At 35.6% G+C, this 19,557-nt stretch overlaps 1 protein-coding gene across 4 annotated transcripts in view; it reads right to left on the bottom strand.

Moving 5' to 3' along the window:
- Nucleotides 1–4,969: 4,969 nt before the first annotated feature.
- Nucleotides 4,970–19,557, bottom strand: part of PTPRK (protein tyrosine phosphatase receptor type K) — a 510,632-nt gene continuing 496,044 nt past the window's right edge. For all 4 annotated transcript variants that reach the window (XM_074368386.1, XM_074368385.1, XM_074368388.1 and 1 more), the window contains 8 exons: nt 17,903–18,038; nt 17,523–17,672; nt 16,461–16,634; nt 13,444–13,575; nt 13,179–13,304; nt 10,445–10,608; nt 9,401–9,536; nt 4,970–6,463 (listed from right to left, as the gene is read on the bottom strand). In XM_074368386.1, the coding sequence (XP_074224487.1) occupies nt 6,410–6,463; nt 9,401–9,536; nt 10,445–10,608; nt 13,179–13,304; nt 13,444–13,575; nt 16,461–16,634; nt 17,523–17,672; nt 17,903–18,038 (1,072 nt within the window). In that variant the 3' untranslated portion in view covers nt 4,970–6,409. The remainder of the gene's footprint in view (nt 6,464–9,400; nt 9,537–10,444; nt 10,609–13,178; nt 13,305–13,443; nt 13,576–16,460; nt 16,635–17,522; nt 17,673–17,902; nt 18,039–19,557) is intronic.

The following is a 19,557-nucleotide window of genomic DNA, read 5'->3' as shown; positions in this document are numbered from 1 at the left end:
TAGCCTACCTATTTCATTTAATATGAAGTGAGTTTCTTGTTTATAGTGTATGGATGTCATTTTTTATCACGTATGACAATCTATGCTTTTATTGGGATATTTAGACCATTAAGGTAATTATTGTATGTTAGCAGTTAGACTTATTTTATTATTATTTTTCTCTTTATATTTTCTCTGGTTCTTATTCTAGTTTTTCTTCCCCTAATTTTCTGTGCATTGTATAAACATTTCAAGATTTCATCTTCATTTATTTTTCACTTTTTGAGTGTATCTTGTGGTAGAATCTTCTCAGTGGTTTCTCTGGGCATTACAGTATGTATATGTATGTATATTAGTGTGTGTGTGTGAGACATATTACAATCTAGTGGTATTGTTATTTTACCACTTGCAGTAAAGTATGGAAATCTTCCATTTAGAGCCCTTTTTCTTTTCCAGTTTTAAATATTATTTTCTTGAATGTCAGATGGCATTGTAATTTTTGTTTCAATTATCAAATATAATTTACAAAACATATATATGAGGAAAAGGATATTCTACTGTATATACCCATAATCCTGCCCTTCCCATTGTTCATTCTTTCTTTCTGATGCTTGAAATTCCCTTTTTTATTATTTCTTTTTTTGTTTGAAAAACTTCCTCTAGCCATCCTTTAGGGAATGTCTAACAACAAAGATAACAAAGACTAGTGGCTGGCAAAGCTTAAAATATTTACTATCTGACCCTTTACTGATAAACATGACTCCTCTAGGTTTTAATCTCTTAAACTCAACAATAAGGGCATTAGATTTGATCATCTCTAGTATCTATCATATTATGAGAATTTCTTATGTGAAGATAGTTTTTTCCTCACTGACCATATTTGAGCACTCAGGAAACACAGAACTTAATATTGGAAAGCAAAAAGTTAACAAATACTTACTTACTTTATCATGCCAAGATTATAACATGAAGGTGAAAAGAAATCAATTTCAGTCTGCTGACTGTGCTTATGGTAATTAGATTTATGGAACTGGAGTTCAGGTTCCCACTGTGGGCTGGCAAGAGTCCATACTGTTTTGCACCTGCCATGGACGTCAGCATGTACCATCACAATCTGGAAGTGTGGTGCTTCCACAAATGCTCTACTGCACTTGGGACTAAAACAGTTCAGGCCATCCCCCCATGGCTCACAGAACAAGGGCTCCTGTTTTGAGTTCTCAATGCTATTATTTCCAGGAGAATTACTTTCTAGTCATCATTTTGGGGGTGATTATTTAGGTGAAATGTGTGAATTGCTTTCTGAAGTACACTCTAATGAATTAAGTCCTGGTAGGAGGGAGCAGAAACATTGACCTTGTTTTATTTCATCTTAAGAGTCAAGATTCATCTACATATATTTTTAAAACAGGAAAACACATGAGAAAATAGGTAAATAGGAAACCAAGAATAAGTATGAAAAATAGTGATAGCTATTTAAACATAACTGAAACTCATATTTCTTTAAAACATTTTAAAAAAGTTTCTATGATGGATGTCACAAATTGGGAGGCTGCAGCTCTTAGATGACCAGATGTAGCCTCCTGACAGGTTTTGTTTTGTATAGAGTTGGGCCAGAGGTATATTTTTGTTTTTGAATTTAATTGGTTGCTAATACTAAAAATTTTTGAGTTCACATGAAAGTTTAGATTTCCACACCCTCTTGAGAGATAAGACTATTGAGTCCGTATTCCCAAGCAGCAAACACTGCTGGGAGATGAGTGCCATTCTCTTTGAGGATCACATGTGATTTCAAGTCCAAGTAGAGTCAACCTCTCCATACCGCTCCCTCTGGTCCTCATGTCCAGCAGCAATTGCCATTTATCATCAGTTTTGTGCTATTGTGTTTCTTGTAGTAGAGCTGAAGTGGCAGAATTTCTGGTATCCATCTTTCAATCAAAAGTGGGAAAATGCAAGATGGGCCAGGAGAAATATGTACTTTAATAAAAATGGGAGGCAGATATATTTTTGTAGAGATGAAAAATATCCCTACTAGAAATGCATAAGCTTTGTTGTAATAATACAACCTGAATGACGGTTCTGAAATACAGTTGGCCTACTTCTCTCACTCACGATACCCGCCAGTCCTGCAGGCATCTCTTTTTCAGCAAATAGCAAGTGGATGCCATGATCTTGCTTTCTCTACTTTCTCTACTTTCTCAGCTTGATTTTTGTCTCTTAGATGGTGCAACATAGTGGGAATGCATGGTCTTTGTTTGTCTGTACGTATAACTTATTGGTGATTCAACTTAGACATTCTTGTTCTACATCTACTTAGACTGCATCTAAGTACTGAGGGTTGGTTAATTTTTTTGTCCTAAATGGTATATATATTCTAACTGAATGAAGACTGATAAAATTTATAAGATTAATAAGGCTACGTTGAAATGAACACAGCTACATCAGAATAAATCAGCACACAATTTTCTGCGTTAGATTTCAGGTACTGTAGCTCATTTCCTACAATTGGCAAATGCATCTTGAGAGATGGTATGTCATAAAATCTCCCTACCACTCCCTCCCTGAGCAGATCTTAACATTAAAAAAAGCATTCTGATATTCAGTAGAGACTTTACGTTTGCTTCAGTAGTTTAGAAACCCCTTCCATTGGTTTCTTTTGGGATTTGATAACAACAGTGTCTCTCTGGTGTTTGTTATCTTCCAGGTTAGCATTTCAATTCACTTTGGAGGAAGCTGGAAGTTCAGAAGTGTTATATATCCACATTTCCAATGATTTTTGGACAATTTACATTCCAGAAGCCACTTATAGCTTACTTAAAGTAGATCCCAAGACAGAGCTTTTCTTTTTAGTTTCAGAGTGATAATATTCTAATACTCTGCAGACTGCTTGAATAAACCAGAGTTGTGAACAAATTCAGGTATCTCTCCCTCTCCAAGCCTCCCTAAGCCGGGGGGGAGGAGGGGAGGACTTTATGAAATAATACGTAGGTAGAAATTGTTATGGGACGCACAGTCAGCTATCTTCTATTTTCACTTAGGATAGTGTTGACTAAAATAGCATATTGCTCCTACATTTAAAAGGAGTGTTTACTAAAACACTGAAGTGAATTTAGGAATGCTGTGGAATTTCTGCCCATGGGCATAATTTATAGAGTAAATATTCTACATACTACAATGAGTATGGGACATTATATTAATTTCTGGTTATTTTGTTATGGAAAACTGCTTGTTCAAATGCATAGAGACTAAATATAAATGTACAATTGTCACACCTCTGTGAAAGTTAGGCAAATCTCAAAGGCTGTCTTCCAAAGCTAAAAGACTATCTCATATTTCCAGTTGAGCTACAATTATTTCTCTCCTCTTTCATTTTAATATTTATAGGTGTCTTGTAAGTTTTTTAGATGCCAGGAACTTTCTTTACGAACAGCATTTTCTGGCAACAGAGCAGATTAGAGAGGGAGCAGCTGTTGATGTCTGACTTCCAAGCCATGAGTACCTGGAACCCAAGAGATCTCAATAAGGTGAATATTGAATGAGCATTATCAGTATAGAGGTAAACATGTCTCCTCTCCCTCCTTGTCCAGGCAAAAAATATCTTCCTTTTTGTTTATCTGTGAATGTTAGAGATCAGTTGGGTGCAACACAGCAACACAGTCACGCAGAACACTTCCCTTTCTGTAAAGACTAAATATTATAAAAAGGCTAGGCAGCTCAGACAAGAAGGTTAACACTTATTTTCAAGACTCATTAAAACTCGAATTCCCAGTTGCTGTGTCTCTGCCCGCACACTTCCAACATTTCCCTAGTGATAAATGTATAGGAAAGGGATCTATGAAATTCAGTGTCATGACAGACATTTAAGGAATTTTAGTTTCAAAACTAACAGAGATAGGAAGTCTTTAACAGGGAAAAGCATGACCACTTTTTAAGAGTTCTTCCAGGACATCTCCTGCCTCAAGGGCCACAGCTGAGTGAGACGTGGCTATGCATGAGACTACTCAAGGACCTCCGCAAGGGTATGAAGTGTAACTTTTTGAATAAGAGTTTTGGGAAAAACAGATTTAGCGCCCCACTCGCCTCCCCCAACCCAGTTGTCTCTGGATGGAGTGGCCTCTGTGGTGCCCAAATGAAGCAAGCATGACGTTTTTATTTCCTGTTAGAAAGAGGACTTTTTGTTCTTTGCTTGGATTTTGGAGATCACACGGACCTCTGAGCTTTGTGTTCACCAGTATTCATGGTGATTTTGGCTGCAATCCTGTGAATAGAAATGAAATCAGGGCCCTGCAGAATCCTCCAGCTAACATCATGAACATTACTGGGTAACAAAATCTTGGGTGAGTTTGTGGATTTTTTGTTAAATGCACCCGTGTTTAAATGAAAATTAGTCTTCCTAGGAAAAGGTAAGTTCTCTTTATCTAAATTCTTACTAATGAAAGTCACAAATGTTCTAATAATGTACATAGCAAATGGAAGTCTCAAGATACCCATAATGATAATACTTTGTGAGAAAATCAATTAATGAGCAGTGAGAATGAAGTGCCAAATTTTCTTGGCCATGCCCCTGGGGAAGCAGTGTGTTTAGATGAAGTGAGTGAGCTACTAAATCAGACTCAGATTTGAATCTATTGACAAATCATTTACCTTCTTAGCTTCAATTTTATCTTCAGTAAAATAGGGATTATAATTATTCTTTGTCAACTTTGTTACAAGGAAGAAATAGGAAATATCTATTACATAAAAGGATAGTGACATACAAATGCAACAACTCAAAAAAAATGGATGTCAATCTCTGGCCTTTTTTCTTTCTCCCCATTCATATGGAATTTTTGAAATTCAATTTAAAGAACAAAAATGAAAGAAATTAGTACTTGGACATCAGTTTTACTTTTAATAGAATTTTTGTGGTCTACTAGTATCAGTGAGATTAGGTTATTTATTTGGAAGTGAAGGCATGAAAACTAAGGGGAGAAAATGATGTGCAAACAGTAACTGTTGTAATTATAAAAACTTTATTTCACTCTTACTTTAATTAAATCTTCATAAGCACCATGTCATGAACTGGCAATCTAGTAAGAGGATACTTTAGTCAATAACAAACTGCAAGCTGATGATGCGAAGCTATAGCTACGTGAAGCACGTGAACAAGACCACATTTAGAAAGGTTCACTTGAGAATCCTGTGGCAATGCACAAAACAGGAATCTGGCATCAGTTTGTTCACACTGTTTGTTTATGCTCAGAACCCAAAGCTTGTGCATGTAAACATCAAAAGAAACACTAGATCACCCTGACAGTTTACAGTTTGCTAAAACTTGACCCTGAAAGCATAAATGTTGCCATCTTGATTTATTGACCAGTACTTGGTCATAGGCTGAAAAGACCAATTCCTTTAAAATTTAAATGATGCTTGCTTAAAGGCTATGTTTAACATTACACAAGTCATCAGCAAGGCCATTGAATGTGTGCAGTTCCCATATATGATCACGAAACCATTACTGACCTAATGAAATCATGAAAAATTATGTATTTTCAGCAAAATGTTTTAATTTGGTCCTACATTAAAAGACCCAATTGCCAAGGTGCTTTACATAAATTTAATTCACAAGCATGTACACAAGAGAATCACTATAAAGAACATTGCTTCCTGGTATATGAATAAAAAGTTTATCCTCTACTTAGTCTAAACATACAAAAAATAATCTACAAAAATCGTTTACAATTGATTTTAGTGAAAGAAAAAGCTTTCTTCAGAAAAGAAAAATGATTGTGTTGTGGTGGTATTTTAGCCATCAAAAAAGGAATGTAAGTAACCAATAAATATAATGTGCTTTCTCCATATAGACATATTTACACTTGAATCTTTGGCTTATGGTTTTTTTCTAAAAAGAACTTCAAATGATCCAGCCATCATTGCACATTAAAAGAAAATAAGCCAGTTATATATATTTATATATTTATATAGAGATCTGCTACACTTGAAACATATAAAAAAATGAACTTTACTATGAATTTGCACAGCTTTTCTTTCTTTTTCCTTTAAAAGATTTAGCATCTTTTACCTAAAAAAAGGGAGAAAAATGCCACAGAAAGTATGAATTCATGCAACATGTGGTGGCTGCTCTACCAAAACCAGGAGAGAAAAGGCTGCATATTCACTGTACAAACACTGATAAGTTCTCATTTGAATCTGCTTCTTATTAAATATAATTTATGTGGCACGAAATGTTGATGCTTTCATACAGTAATAGAAACTAATTGAGTCCTTTTTATTAAGATACACAACTTCATAAGAAAAATACTTTTACCTCTCGAATGTAAAAGCCTCCCACCCCCCACATGAAAATCTTTCTGCACAGGTGTCACAGGTACAACAGCTGCTGGCTCAGCAGACGAACAGCTTCTGTTTGGATGTGCTGTGAAGTCTCACCCAACTAAGATGATTCCAGGTACTCCAGAGCTACGTCGTAGCAGAAACGGTACTGCTCCTGAGGATGTTCAAACAAAAGGGTTGAGCAAAGTTAAAAAAAAGAGGAGAATAATGAAGAACAACGGCTACCAAATGATTACTTGGCATTCAATTTAGATTATTCAAGAATTTAAAATTTTATTTTATATCCAAGTTTAACATCTAGGCACACATATTTTACATTTGAGTCTAATGATTGCTGTTTAAGAAAAGGGAACTTGATATAAAAAGATGTTGTCTTTGCCTCATATTTTATACCAAATTAAAATAAACTTCAATATTGTGTATTTGATCATAATAGTAATACCTGATAATTACAGAAAACTTTTCCAGTGTACAAAAATATAAAGAACAGAGAGAGAGTTTCTATAAATCTGTTATCAGAAGCAACTTTTAAAATACTACCAGAGTTTTACTTTGGTCCATTTTTATGCATGGTTGAAATAATAACCACTTTAGTATAAATATAATTACATACATATATCTGAGGATATAATGTTATATTTTATTTTGTTTTTTAACATTATGATGTATTTTTTTCTTATGTTATTGAACACTTTTTTCTATACTACATAAAAGTCTAACATAGGGATTTTTTGACTATCAGATTGCATTTTTTTCTCTATTATAAATAATCCTGGAGGGAACATGTGCAAATATTCTTCTCCACACTTCAGATTTTTTTCCTTAGCAACAAAAAAAGAAAGCTAGTCATTTCAAACTGCCACTTCACAATTCCGAAGTCTTAATTTTTTCTTCCAGCTTTACTGAGATACAGTTGACATACAGCACTGTGTAAGTTTAAGGTGTATTATGATTTGATGTACATACAGCATGAAATGATTTTCATAAGTTTAGTGAAGATCCCAAATTCTTAATATTTGACACTGTTTTTCATTCATCAGTGTATTTAAGTAAATTTTTCAAGAATGGTTAGTGGTTCTTAAATTTTTTGAGCTTATATTTACTCAGTTTATTTCTCCTGCCTTTATTTATTTGACACTTGGTTGGCAATAAAATTTTTGAGTTAAAACTGACTTTCCTCTGAGTCCATCTGTATGTTGCTCCACTTTGAAGAATTTAGAAAAATTGAGAGACTGCATGGCAAATTATGACTTACAATATGTATTAAAAATTTCCCAACTCAGTCCAAGTGGGTGAAATTCAGGTTAATTACAGAGAACAATCTAAAAATGCATACTATTTCAAAAAAGAAATTCCAGGTATCTCGAGCAATAAATGAGGATAATAAAAACGTCCCCCAAGAGGTCTTTATCAATCCTACCCTGATTATCAAGTAGGTGTAGGTGTGATTTAAATTAGACTACCACTGTGGCAAATGCATCTCCAGAACCAAGAAGTGATTGCAAACAGCTATGTCTCTTTAATCAGTCTCTAGCAATTTGGTTTACACTCAAAATTTCCTTACCAAACTTAGTTCAATTCAGCAGCACACTGAACTAATCATCAACCCTGATTAAACACAAATCAGAGGGTTGGGCATCTAGTCTGGATTCATGAGATATGGATATGAAAATAAACAGTTAACTCTTTAGAAAGTTCTAGAATGGCATAGTTTAACCACAGACTTTTTAAAAAAAGGAATGGTGGTAAATGAGTTAAATCTGGAGGTAAAATTTGAATTCTGAGCCAGAAGTGATCTCACTGATGACTTTAAGAAGACCTGATCTGAGAGACAGAGGCAGAGTTTACATTAAGAAATCATCAGACAGCAGAGAGTTTAAAGACTTATCATTACCCATCCATTTTGTAAAAAGACTTGAGAGTCCTACCGTAGAAATTGCTCAAATCTGTCCTCCTGTCTCCACCTCTGTTGCCATCACCACCCCCACCGGTGTGCAAAAAAAAACAATGTCATCTTATCAGGACAAGAGCAGTAACCTAAGGTATGAGCTGGAGTAGAAGGGGTTTGAGGACTTGCAGACGGGGAAGAAGCCTGTGACTGTTCTTAAAAGTGAAACAACATAAATGTAACTCTTCAGATTTTGTCTCAGGAAGCAGTGCACCTCTTGTGTGAACAATCCATGAGCAGGAAGTGGTAAAAATACTTTAAAGGTTTATTGAATTGCTCAGTTTAGTTATCTGATCATCTTGATAAAGGTAGGGGAAGCAACAATAGTGCTTTGGTTTTTCTGGTTTACTCTTGTGTGAGCATAAACTACACAGCTGCTCCCAACCCCATCCCACCACGCACATGTGTGTAACCCACAGACATTGCTTTAGAAGTCAAATGTGCTAGAGTTTAACTTTCTTTCTTACTCTACATATAGCTTCAACCAGAGAAGCTCCTACATACATATACCTACCAGCTCTTATTTTGTAAGTCATGTCCAGTTTTTATGAGACCTGGCAAATTCAAGTTGTATCATATGGACTATGCTCTATAATTGGTAAAAGTTGAAAACTGTCGATCTCAATAGTTAAAAAATTTATAATTCGACCAGAAATAAGTAATTATAGATAATGACTAAAATAAATTTCATTTGCCCTTTAAAAACATTGAGTGTCTAAAGTGCTAATGCAACCTAGGAGTATATCCCTCAAAATGACGTTTCACTAGTTAACTCAGTATGCTTTAAGAAATAAAAATAAACAAGAATAAAGCCTAGATAGCAGGATTTTTCTTAATATAAAGCCATTTACCGAAGTTTATTGTAGCAAATATTTATTGCCCACAACAGAAAAAAATCCTAGAAATTTCCCAAATTAAGGGAAAACAGTGTTCTTCACCATTAGCAGTTTATGTGATATGTAATTGAGTTTATATGGGTAGAGAGGAATACTTGGCAATTCATCAATTAAGCAGGAGAGTCACCACAAAGACTCATTTACACATCTGATTCTCTAGAATGTGGGTATGAAGTCAAATCAACAAGTAGGTATATGACTGACTAATCACTACACTCCTTTCTACATCTAAGACTCTGTGACTCACCGGGGCTTCCACCATGTTTGGCTTGCTGTTCCTTAGTGTCTTGACTGCATGGAACACATCAACAACGTTTTGCCGCTTAACCATTTCGACAACAATGCCTATAGCACAGAACATGCCACTTCGCCCACCACCATTTCTGAAAGCAAAGAAAGCAAAGGCATTTTAGATTGAAGGTTTTGGTGACCATAGATCATGCAATCATATATGTTTGGGAAAGGAAAAAAATAATGCCATTTGTAGCAACATGGATGGACCTAGAGATCATCATTCCAAGTGAAGTAAACCAGAAAGAGAAGGAAAAAGACCATGATATCACTCGTATGTGGAATCTTAAAAAAAAATTTTCTAAAGAAAAACTGAGGACACTAATGAACTCGTCTACAAAACAGAAACAGACTCCCAGACATAGTAAACAATCTTATGGTTATTGGAGGAAAAGGGGTGGGAAGGGACAAATTTGGGAGTTTCAGATCTGCAAATGTTAGCCATTATATATAAAAATAGATTTTAAGAAACCAAGTTTCTTTATAGCACAGGGAACAATATTCAATATCTTGTAATAACCTTTAATGAAAAAGAATATGAAAACGAATATATGTATGTATATGCCTGACTGGGATATTGTGCTGTACACCAGAAATTGACACATTGTAACTGACTATACTTCAATAAAAAATTAAAAAGAAAAAAGAAAACATTACCTTTTGAAGTTTCCCCTTTGTGTTTTAATTTTGCTTCACATGGATTGCAACTTAGATGCTTTGAGCTTTTGTTAGATTTGCACACAGTGTAAATCAGAAAAGTTGTTCAGAGTAGTGTTCAGAAGAGTTTAAATCATATAATAATTATATAATAATTTTTTAAATACAAAAGTTTAATATGAATTGTAGAATCATGAAACAGGAAGACTGTTTTAAAATAATACTGACTTGGGGTCTGTAAGATGTGACTCAGTTACTCTCTTAAGATGGAAAATGTGAAGAAGGCTCAGGTGGGAATGAGCACCACGGCCCCTCAGTGGCCCCGCCCAGCCGCCATACTCACAGGCAGTGGATGATCGTCCGGCCCTCCCCTTCCTCGCACTCCTCCTGCCATTTTTCCACCTGTAGTATCAGTTTCAAAAAGGACCGTTTGGAGCCAGGCACTTCTCGATGAGAAGCCCACCCTAGATACTGAAATTGCTGCACCATCAGATAACCTTCCTGTGGCTGTAGAGGGAAAAGCATTTTTATGTAAATAAAGTGGGACTAGAATTTTTACTGCAAAGTAAAAGTTTCATAGCAGTTTACACCTGACATAAATGACACTGACATTGGACTGAGTCTAGATGATGTAAGTTCAAAATATATACATACCAGTGCAGAAACACTTTAACTTAAATGAGAATTATCCTTTCACAAGCTTCTCCCTCACACCCATATCCAATAATCAATTCCTATGATTATACTTCTTAAATAACTTACAAATTCATCTCCTCTTTATTACCACTGACCACTACTCCCAATCACAAATCATAATAACTACTCCTAGTTGATCTCTCTGAACAAACTTTGATCACCTTCCAAATCAATCTTACAGTAGACATCATGATTATTTTGAAATGCAAATATGATCTTGTCAGTCTCCTCATTTAATGGCTTCCACATGATCTTAGCATAAAATCCAAATTGCTGCCATGGCTTAAAAATACCTATAAGATAAGGCTCCACCTCTTTCTCCAACTTCCCATTATTCTAACACTCAACTCAAGTTCTAGACACACTGGCCTTTTAATCTATCAAGTCATTTCTTGCCTTGAGGACTTTGCACATACTCTCCCCTTTGCCTTGGACATTTCCTTCTTGCTTGTCCTCCTCAATCCCCAACAAACTTGGGTTTGCCTTGGACTTTTCTGGTTTTTGCACTGAAATTCATGTGTTCTGGGAAACCTCTCTGTTCTGTGTAAACCAGGATAGTTGGCTACCCCATGCCCAAATCGCTCCTACTAATTCTTCAAATTTAATATCACTTAAATATCACTACCTCAAAGGCTTCTCTGATCACCCAGCAATGTCAGATCACCCAAAACACTCAGCATTTTGTACTTTTCCTCTACAAAAGTTCATATATTTGTACATAAATAATTATACAAGTTGTTTAATGTTTGTCTTCCCTGATAATATATAAACTCTTTAAGGACAAGAAAAGCTCTTTTTTCCCCTCAAATCTCTATCACTAGAACCTAGCAAAATACTTTCTAAATAATAGCGTTGTTGAATAAATGAATGGAGAACTTAAGCCCTCAAATGAAAATGTAAAGAAGAATTTGTAATGTGTGAGTGAGTCATATCACTAGGCATCCACATGGCAAGGGCTTACATACACATCTTTTGATAGAACAAGGAACTGCCTGGTATAACTCCCAGGCTCCAGTTGGCTCATACTAAATATTTGGTAAGGTGAATGATATTAAATAATGAGATTGGGAACACAAAGAAAAATCATGCACTAATAAGGTCCAGAATATCAAATATAGAGGAAGATAAACAAATATGCTGACCAAAAAATGTAACATAAATTTCAGTTCCTGTTTCTAGAATATTTTTCATATAAACAGTTCAATTAACAGACAAGCCTTACTTTCTTAGTTTAGCTGCTATGGTTTCTCAGCTAAAATATTACTAGAACCATACTGTAACAGATGTGCAGACATAATGAGATCCTTTTAAATTAACATCTAAGATATGCATGAATATTATGACATGATTGAAGTTATCCTTTTTTTCCTACTGAAATGAGCAATAGAGTTGGATATGATTTTATTCTTTACTTATATACATATAGACTTATTAACCAGAAACACATATAGCCATTTTGATGTGAGAAACACTGAAACATGACAGTCCTATTCACACACTTAAAATAATACACATACATAGAACTGCTGCTCTAAAAAAGAGTAATCTTTGTCTTTAATGTGAGCATAATTTCATAGGAGTTGGTAATGTCTTCTTTTCAAATTCTGCTTGCTATGTGGTTACATAATCTAAACAGTTTTATTAGTAATTTCTGGTTTTTTGAAGGAGAGACCCCCACATTTAATTTGTCACTGATTGCAAAACACATGAAGAGTCAAGGAAAGAAAGACTCCTGAGGGACACAGTTGCTGCTTTGCTACAGAGAAAAGTCGCAGTGGTTGCAGCACACGATCTAGGTATACATCTGGGCAGAGCCAGATGCTGGGACACTTAGAATCAAATTGTAGATGAATTGTAGGAGGAGCATCAGTGATGGCTGTCATTTACTTTTTCCTTCATGCCTGGGGCTCTCTCTTATACGCAGAAGTTGGAATAGTGACCTGGAACCCTTCTATAATGACTGATCTGACATATGTTTCTTCTCTGTCCTTATTATTATATTCTTGGTTTTCAATTGTATGCTTCTTCTGCACTGGACAGCAATGCTAATAAAACAGTCAACCTTGAGATAAGTCTACACATACTCAGGGGCCAGGCCCAATCAAACTCATTTGAACCAGGGCATCTGAATTTGGATTTCCAGATGGGATACATTAGGCTAGTAGTGGACCAGTAAACCTAGCTTCCAGCATTTCTGCTTTCCTGTTTTTAGAATGCATTTTTATTCTAGTCCTAAGGCGTAAGATAATTACTAGCTTTGGGACTGATTATGCAATGCCAATTAATTTTACTCTCTCTCTTTTGTCTGAATGGAATTATACCCTATAATGGTTATGATCACCTGTTCTGGATCAGCAAAGTTAAAATGATTAACCACTTACTCTTGTTAGATTGCATATCCTGAAAATCCGGTTTATCACATCACAATCCATTGAACAAGACATACATTCCACTTGGATTGGGCCATATCGTAGCATCCCTTCTTCTGGCCAGTACTGAGGGCAGCCCTAAAGGATGAATGTTTTGAAAGAAAAAGAAAATGAGCATCTTTTTTCTAACTAGGGTAATATAAAGCAGATTTTAGCATTTTATCACTACTTTATTAAGATACGTTTAAGTACACAAAAGCAACCTATAACCATTAACCTGGGACAAGTCGACTTCATTTAACATCACAATGGAGGTACAGCCATAATCATACACTAATCTCCAGAAGTCTTTCACAGTGTTTGGCAGAGGGTATTGTGTGACGATGAAAGCAGCTGGTTGCCTGTAGCTCTGTGAAAATACAAGGGAGATGGAGAAACATAAGAACTTAAAATGAGTAATCAATTGTACAAGGAGACTCAATACACTTCAATGCAGAACCAGTACATCACCATAACTTCACATGGAGATGGAGCCAACCTACTACTTAAGCCACAGCATAAAAGATTTGGACCACTAGAATGCACTGCAACTGGTAGTCAGACTAATGGTATGACCTTGATGCCTCAGCAGTAATCCAAGCCAAGAATTTAAGTTTTATTTTGTGAAGAAAAGTAAATATAGGACAAATACAAGAAGGAACTAAAGAATTTCTTGAGATTAAGATCCTTCATGTTTCAGTTTTCCAAAGGAAATCAGTCTGCGAGCTGAAGGCATAAAATTCCCTGGGGGGGGGGTGTGTATCTCTGTCTGTCTGTCTATTTTCTACCCACTGTTATGTAACTGTTTGGCTCTCCTCCACTCCAAATAAGAAAAAACAAATATGTTTCAAACTCTTGTTTTTATATTACATGGATATTACTGGCATATTCTGCACATCTTGCAGGCAATCTACTTCCCACAGTTTTTTGTGCATTTCTAATATATATCAATGGTCAGAATGATAGTTTTCAGTCATTTAGGATTTTTCAAGTGCCAGAGAGTAAAACCAATGCACACCCTGGCCCCACCTAAGAGAGAATGATCCCTTGTTTACCAAATGCCAATTGCCTGGGACACAACACATTATCTCTTTCTAGAAGGAGGGGATATACTTATCTGTCCTGGGCAATCTGTCATTCTACAGACTAATGATCTACACTAAAATAGAAATAAACATTTCCGTGTAATAAGTTACACTAATTGTTTTTTAAAAAATAATACTCGACAGTTGCCTGAGATAGATTTCCGACTGATAAAAATTGTGATCTCCTAACACATTTGTATCATACTACTCCTTAGTTTTTCAAGGGTCTTAACATCAGTGTAGAAACGGGTCTTTGAACTTCGTAGATCCTATCACCATTTGGGAAATGCTGCTAACATAGCATCTCACTCCATGGAAGACTACGGGATAAATCTGAGGAGGTGGTAATTCACCAGCTGCTTCTAAATGTTCTTAAGACCTCACAAAGTTGTACCTGCCACGGGGGTGAGTGCCCTCCTCAGAAAGGTATGAAGGCTCATGAGAAAGGATCAGAAGATAGAAGTAAGCTTTCCTTCCAATTAAATGTCTGCTCCATGGGAAAGTAAGTCAAAGGAGGCTAAAAGCTTTTTATTCATTTTTTAAGGCACAGGGGCGGGGAGATGGACGAGGAGATGATGATATGGGAAAAACTGAAGATTTCCTATTCCTTTCCTAAGTGCAAGAGCTCATCTAAGGCTTTGAATTTGCAGAATCCTTGGCCCTAACTCCTAATTCTTCACAGGCATGGGAAAAGGTGCAGGACACATATGATGGGATAGAGGGGAGGCAGGAGGGGGGGTGTTGACCAATGAACCCCATTCTTATAACCCAGGCCAAACCTGACTCTTCTGAAGCCCCAACTACACTCTAAACCCACAGAGCAGTTTCGACTATAAAATACATCTTTGTTGAATCACAGGGAATTACATAGAGAACAGGAATGGGTAGAATGCAAGGTTCAGTCTTCATATCAACTAAAAAACAAACTGGAAATTAAGAAAAATTTGAAAAAGATGCCAAAAGACAAACAAGATCTCAAACACATGCATCATCAATATCTTTCCTAAAGTTTTCTCTTTCCCTTTTTCACACAGCTTTTTTCACCCCAAATCTAGACTGACTCAGAAACAAAAAGGTCTGTGTGTTTTCTCTGTATTTAGTATGTTTGTCTTTCCAGACAATTAAAATAGGAAGAAGTAAAATGAGGATCCAATGAGGTTTCAGAGGATATGATTAATGACTAGGCAAGACTCTGGGCACAGCAAGAATGGCAACTTTCCATCTGAGCTTGCCTTTAAACTATTCTGCTCTGTAGAATAAAAAGGAACAAAGCAACTTGGTAAAAGTTAGAAGTGTAATGTGGGGTTTTCTAAGTCTCTACTATCAGAAGCTAATTTTGGAAAACACAATAGGAGCAATAACTTAGAAAGTTTCATTATCAGTCACCCAGGAATGAACCCTGACATCTAATTTCTCCTTGCTATGGTTTCATAGGCTAACGGGCAAAAACTGGAAATGTTTATGAATGAAGGTGATAAACTAAAAGGACTCTGAACTTGACATCCTTCCTGTTTCTTCCCAAGGTAAGCAGAACAAGATCGTCAAAGACTAATTTAAAATTCTCTTTCCATGCTGTTCTGTCTGTGGGATGCTAATATGCTGAATACATACTCTACCATCTAGAGTTTATGAAGTTTGGGGTGGGGCAAAAGAGCTCTTTCGTTATGATCAGTGTGTTAACATGGTATCTTCCATGCCTTCCCTAGTTATTTATATATAGTCTCAATTAATAACCAATAAAACAAATTAGCTATAAATTACTGGAATATTAAATGTCAGAGATAAAAATGTTCAGATTAACACAACTTCAGTAGAATATGGCATTCTGTAATTTTAAAAATTCATTACTAACTGTATTCAAAATAGATAAGCGTGATTCACTTTCCTGAAAATAGGATGAAAAATATCACCTGAAAATATTTCCTGTACAGGGTATAGTAACTGATAATTAAGCATCAAATTTATAATAAAGCCTAAAATTTATAGTGCTTAAGAATCACTGTAGGGGAAATTCAAAATCACCCTCAAAAATTTTTTTTGCATTTCAGTGAAAGCTTACAATTTTCCTTTTTAGGCCATTTTAATTTTCTTGAAAAGAAAACCAGCCAGTGTTCATCGATTTTGCAGCTTTTCGTAACACTTTACAGTAACAAAGAGAGCAGTCTCTTACGTCCATAAGAGCAGCATTGATGTAGTTACTACTCTCCCCATCAATTGTAATTAAAAAAGGCAGACATCTGTCAGGTGGCAGCATGTCCATGAAACGGTTCTTGTCATGGTTCCTTGGCAGGCATGCTATACTGCAGTCTTCGGCTTGTAGTCGAGGGGTGACTGAATTCAAGGTCTAGAAAGAAAAGCAAACCCAGGTTAAAAGACAGTGACCCATTTAATAGCATAACACAGATCCATCAAGTATTTAGGAGGCCAAGTAGAAAGTGAAGGATTTGTGCAAGGCAATGGCATTTGCCACGATGACAGGCTGATAGAGTTGGTAGTTAAAGCTAATGAAGCCTGAGAAGTGACAAAGAAACAATACACACATTGTTCAGTGTGCCTCTTTTTAAAGAGAAAAGGGAAGCTAAACAAAATAGCTACCTGCAAAATGTATCGCCTCACCAAGGTAAATACAATCAGAGTGGCCCACAATGATGGCCCGTCATCAAAGGTATCATTCGTAATAACACTTTGGTATGCCATATTTGAAGACGTGCTGTGTGTGGCATGTTGGAAACCGCACTGGGCAGAGAATCAAATATTAGGTTTTTCTAGAGCTATTCTTGACTACATAGTCACAGAGCTTTAGGGATGTTTTAAGGGCACTGAAAACCTTTGGGTTATTTAGAGAAAATGTGTAGCAAAAACTTTGGCAATTATTATTAATGTGCTTGATCTCACATTGTGAGTGACACAGGTCAAAACCTGTGAGACTGCATTTAAAAAAAAGTTGCAAATACACACAAATTATCACTAAACTTGACTTTTATAATACCTTCCCCTATACTTTTCCCTCAGTCTGAACTCATTTGCCCTTCAAGATACAGCAGATATGAGCTCATTAATACAGAAGTGACTCCGTAATATGTATAATAGAAGAGATGGGTATTATATTATACTTAAAATAGGGTCAGAGGTTATAAATTTGACTTGAAAGACCTTCCTTAGAAGAATTAAGAATGCCCAGAACAAATTGTAGTAAGTTGCTCACAAAAGAAGTCCTAGACATAGTACATACCTGGAATTCATCTTTAAGATGTGAAGAGTTTGTCTGGGAGTCTATTCTAATCATATCAAAATATGCAGCTTTAAATTCACAGACGGGTATGGCAGTTTCCCCACATAAGCAGGCTTCTAAAATGGCATCATGAATAAAAATGTACTGTTCCTATCAAAAAAAAGAAAAGAAAAAATTTCATAATATTTTAATAAAAATTTTCTATCATCAAAGGTAGATAATACAAAGAATCTTCTTCATATAAGATATTAATAAAAACACCAATATTTTTCTATATGACTTGATGAGCTTATATTGAGTTGATGTGAAAAACATCTACTATTTAGTTTGATAAATGTTGGGAGGCAAACAAAACAAGGCCACTCGATGACTCAGTATACCTCTGTCTGGACCATATTGATGCGACGAGATCTTAAGGCTTTGACACAGTTGTAGATGTCAACGACTCCCTCTCTTTCAGCCATGTCCAGCATGATGTCAATCACAATGTAACAACCAGTTCGACCAGCACCAGCACTGAAAAATAAACATATCTAAAGAATTGCAGGAAGCATGTCTATGCAAACTTGAAGATCCTTCTGATTTTCAAATAAGTGGAATAAAATTGATTAAACAAAGTACAAGATATAATTTGTATGTACTGTGTAAACACTTATTAATGAACAAATAACTTCATGTAGAGTATCTGCTTTGTTGTAAACTGAAGATTGGAACAAGAGTTCCAAGTGAAAAAACATAACTTTGTAAATCAAATTGTGTTTAGAAAATAAATGTATCCATGTCGCTCAAGTTCCATAGCTCTCTTAAACAGTCTTCATTTTACATAAATTTCAAGCTCATAGACTTGACCAAGGAGTGGATTCATGCTTTAAAATTTAACCTGAGATTGAAAGACTCATATTCATGTAGTTGATGGGTACTCTGGCAAAATGCTAGAATGCCAGTTCACTCTCTTAGTCAGACAGACTCTTGTAAATATCAAGGCAAAAGAACATGAATTCCAAAACCTTTAAATGGAACATCTGAGGAGTCCCAATTCAGGGGCAGTGTTAACAGTGAGCGTGGGGAAGACAATGGTAGTTATCAATGGGGAGGAGACCAACAGTGGAAAGAATATTTGAATGGTGATCTGAAGATAAAAATGAAAATGAATTGTTAGGTATAAAACATAATTCTTAACAGGTCACAAAGATGCACTATCTTACTGTAATTAATTCAGTAGTTTAATCATAATATACTGTCAATTATTTTACTCATTGGGAATATTTCTCCAATTTTATATATAGAAGTCAATGGGGCAAACAAGATGTAGTTGGGATTTTTAGGGCAAAATTCACTTTGTAGTCAGCTTCCTTTTTTCCATAAATTCAGATACCCGAGTGTAAATAGAAAATGACACTTCTCTTTCAAGAGAGAATCTGAGAATCTCGGAGCACTTCTGAAGCAAGCAATACATACGAAAGTAAACCTCTATGATATGTCAAGATACCCCAGAATTAAGAACCCATTTATCTCATTTTCTAAATGCATAGATAGACTATTAACATTATTTCTTTATTGTCTAGATTTGGTCACTTCTCTTAAACTCGCTGTTCTTTAAGAAATTTAAGTAAAAGATAATGTGGCTATCTATTTCTTCTTTTGCCCACCATCTCTTCAATCACTGTTCTCACGGTTTGAGACAGGAAAGTAATTGAAGAGTACATCAGATTTCTTGAGGAAGACTGAGGACTGAATTGCAGATTTTTTTTTCAGGGTACACAATATCTACTCCTAATGAGATGCCTTACTTTTATTTCATTCTCTGCATTTTATTTTTCCCCTTTTATATGTGGTCATTTAAATACTGAATAGGCTGGATTTTCAGAAAGGAAAAAAAAAAACGCTTAAGCACAACCATCTATTATGTAGCTTAGAGGGGATAGTATTTGACTGAGAACGGTGTGCAGCATTTAGGACAAGCTTTTCAGATTGAGTATATATCTTTCTGTTCATATCTCAAAATGAGGCCACGTAATTTGCTTTTAGTGTCTCT

Source organism: Camelus bactrianus, chromosome 8 (genome assembly GCF_048773025.1).
Source record: "Camelus bactrianus isolate YW-2024 breed Bactrian camel chromosome 8, ASM4877302v1, whole genome shotgun sequence".
In the NCBI taxonomy this organism is placed as follows: domain Eukaryota; kingdom Metazoa; phylum Chordata; class Mammalia; order Artiodactyla; family Camelidae; genus Camelus; species Camelus bactrianus.
The sequence above is the reverse complement of the archived record's forward strand: the minus strand, read 5'-3'. Positions and strand labels throughout refer to the sequence as shown.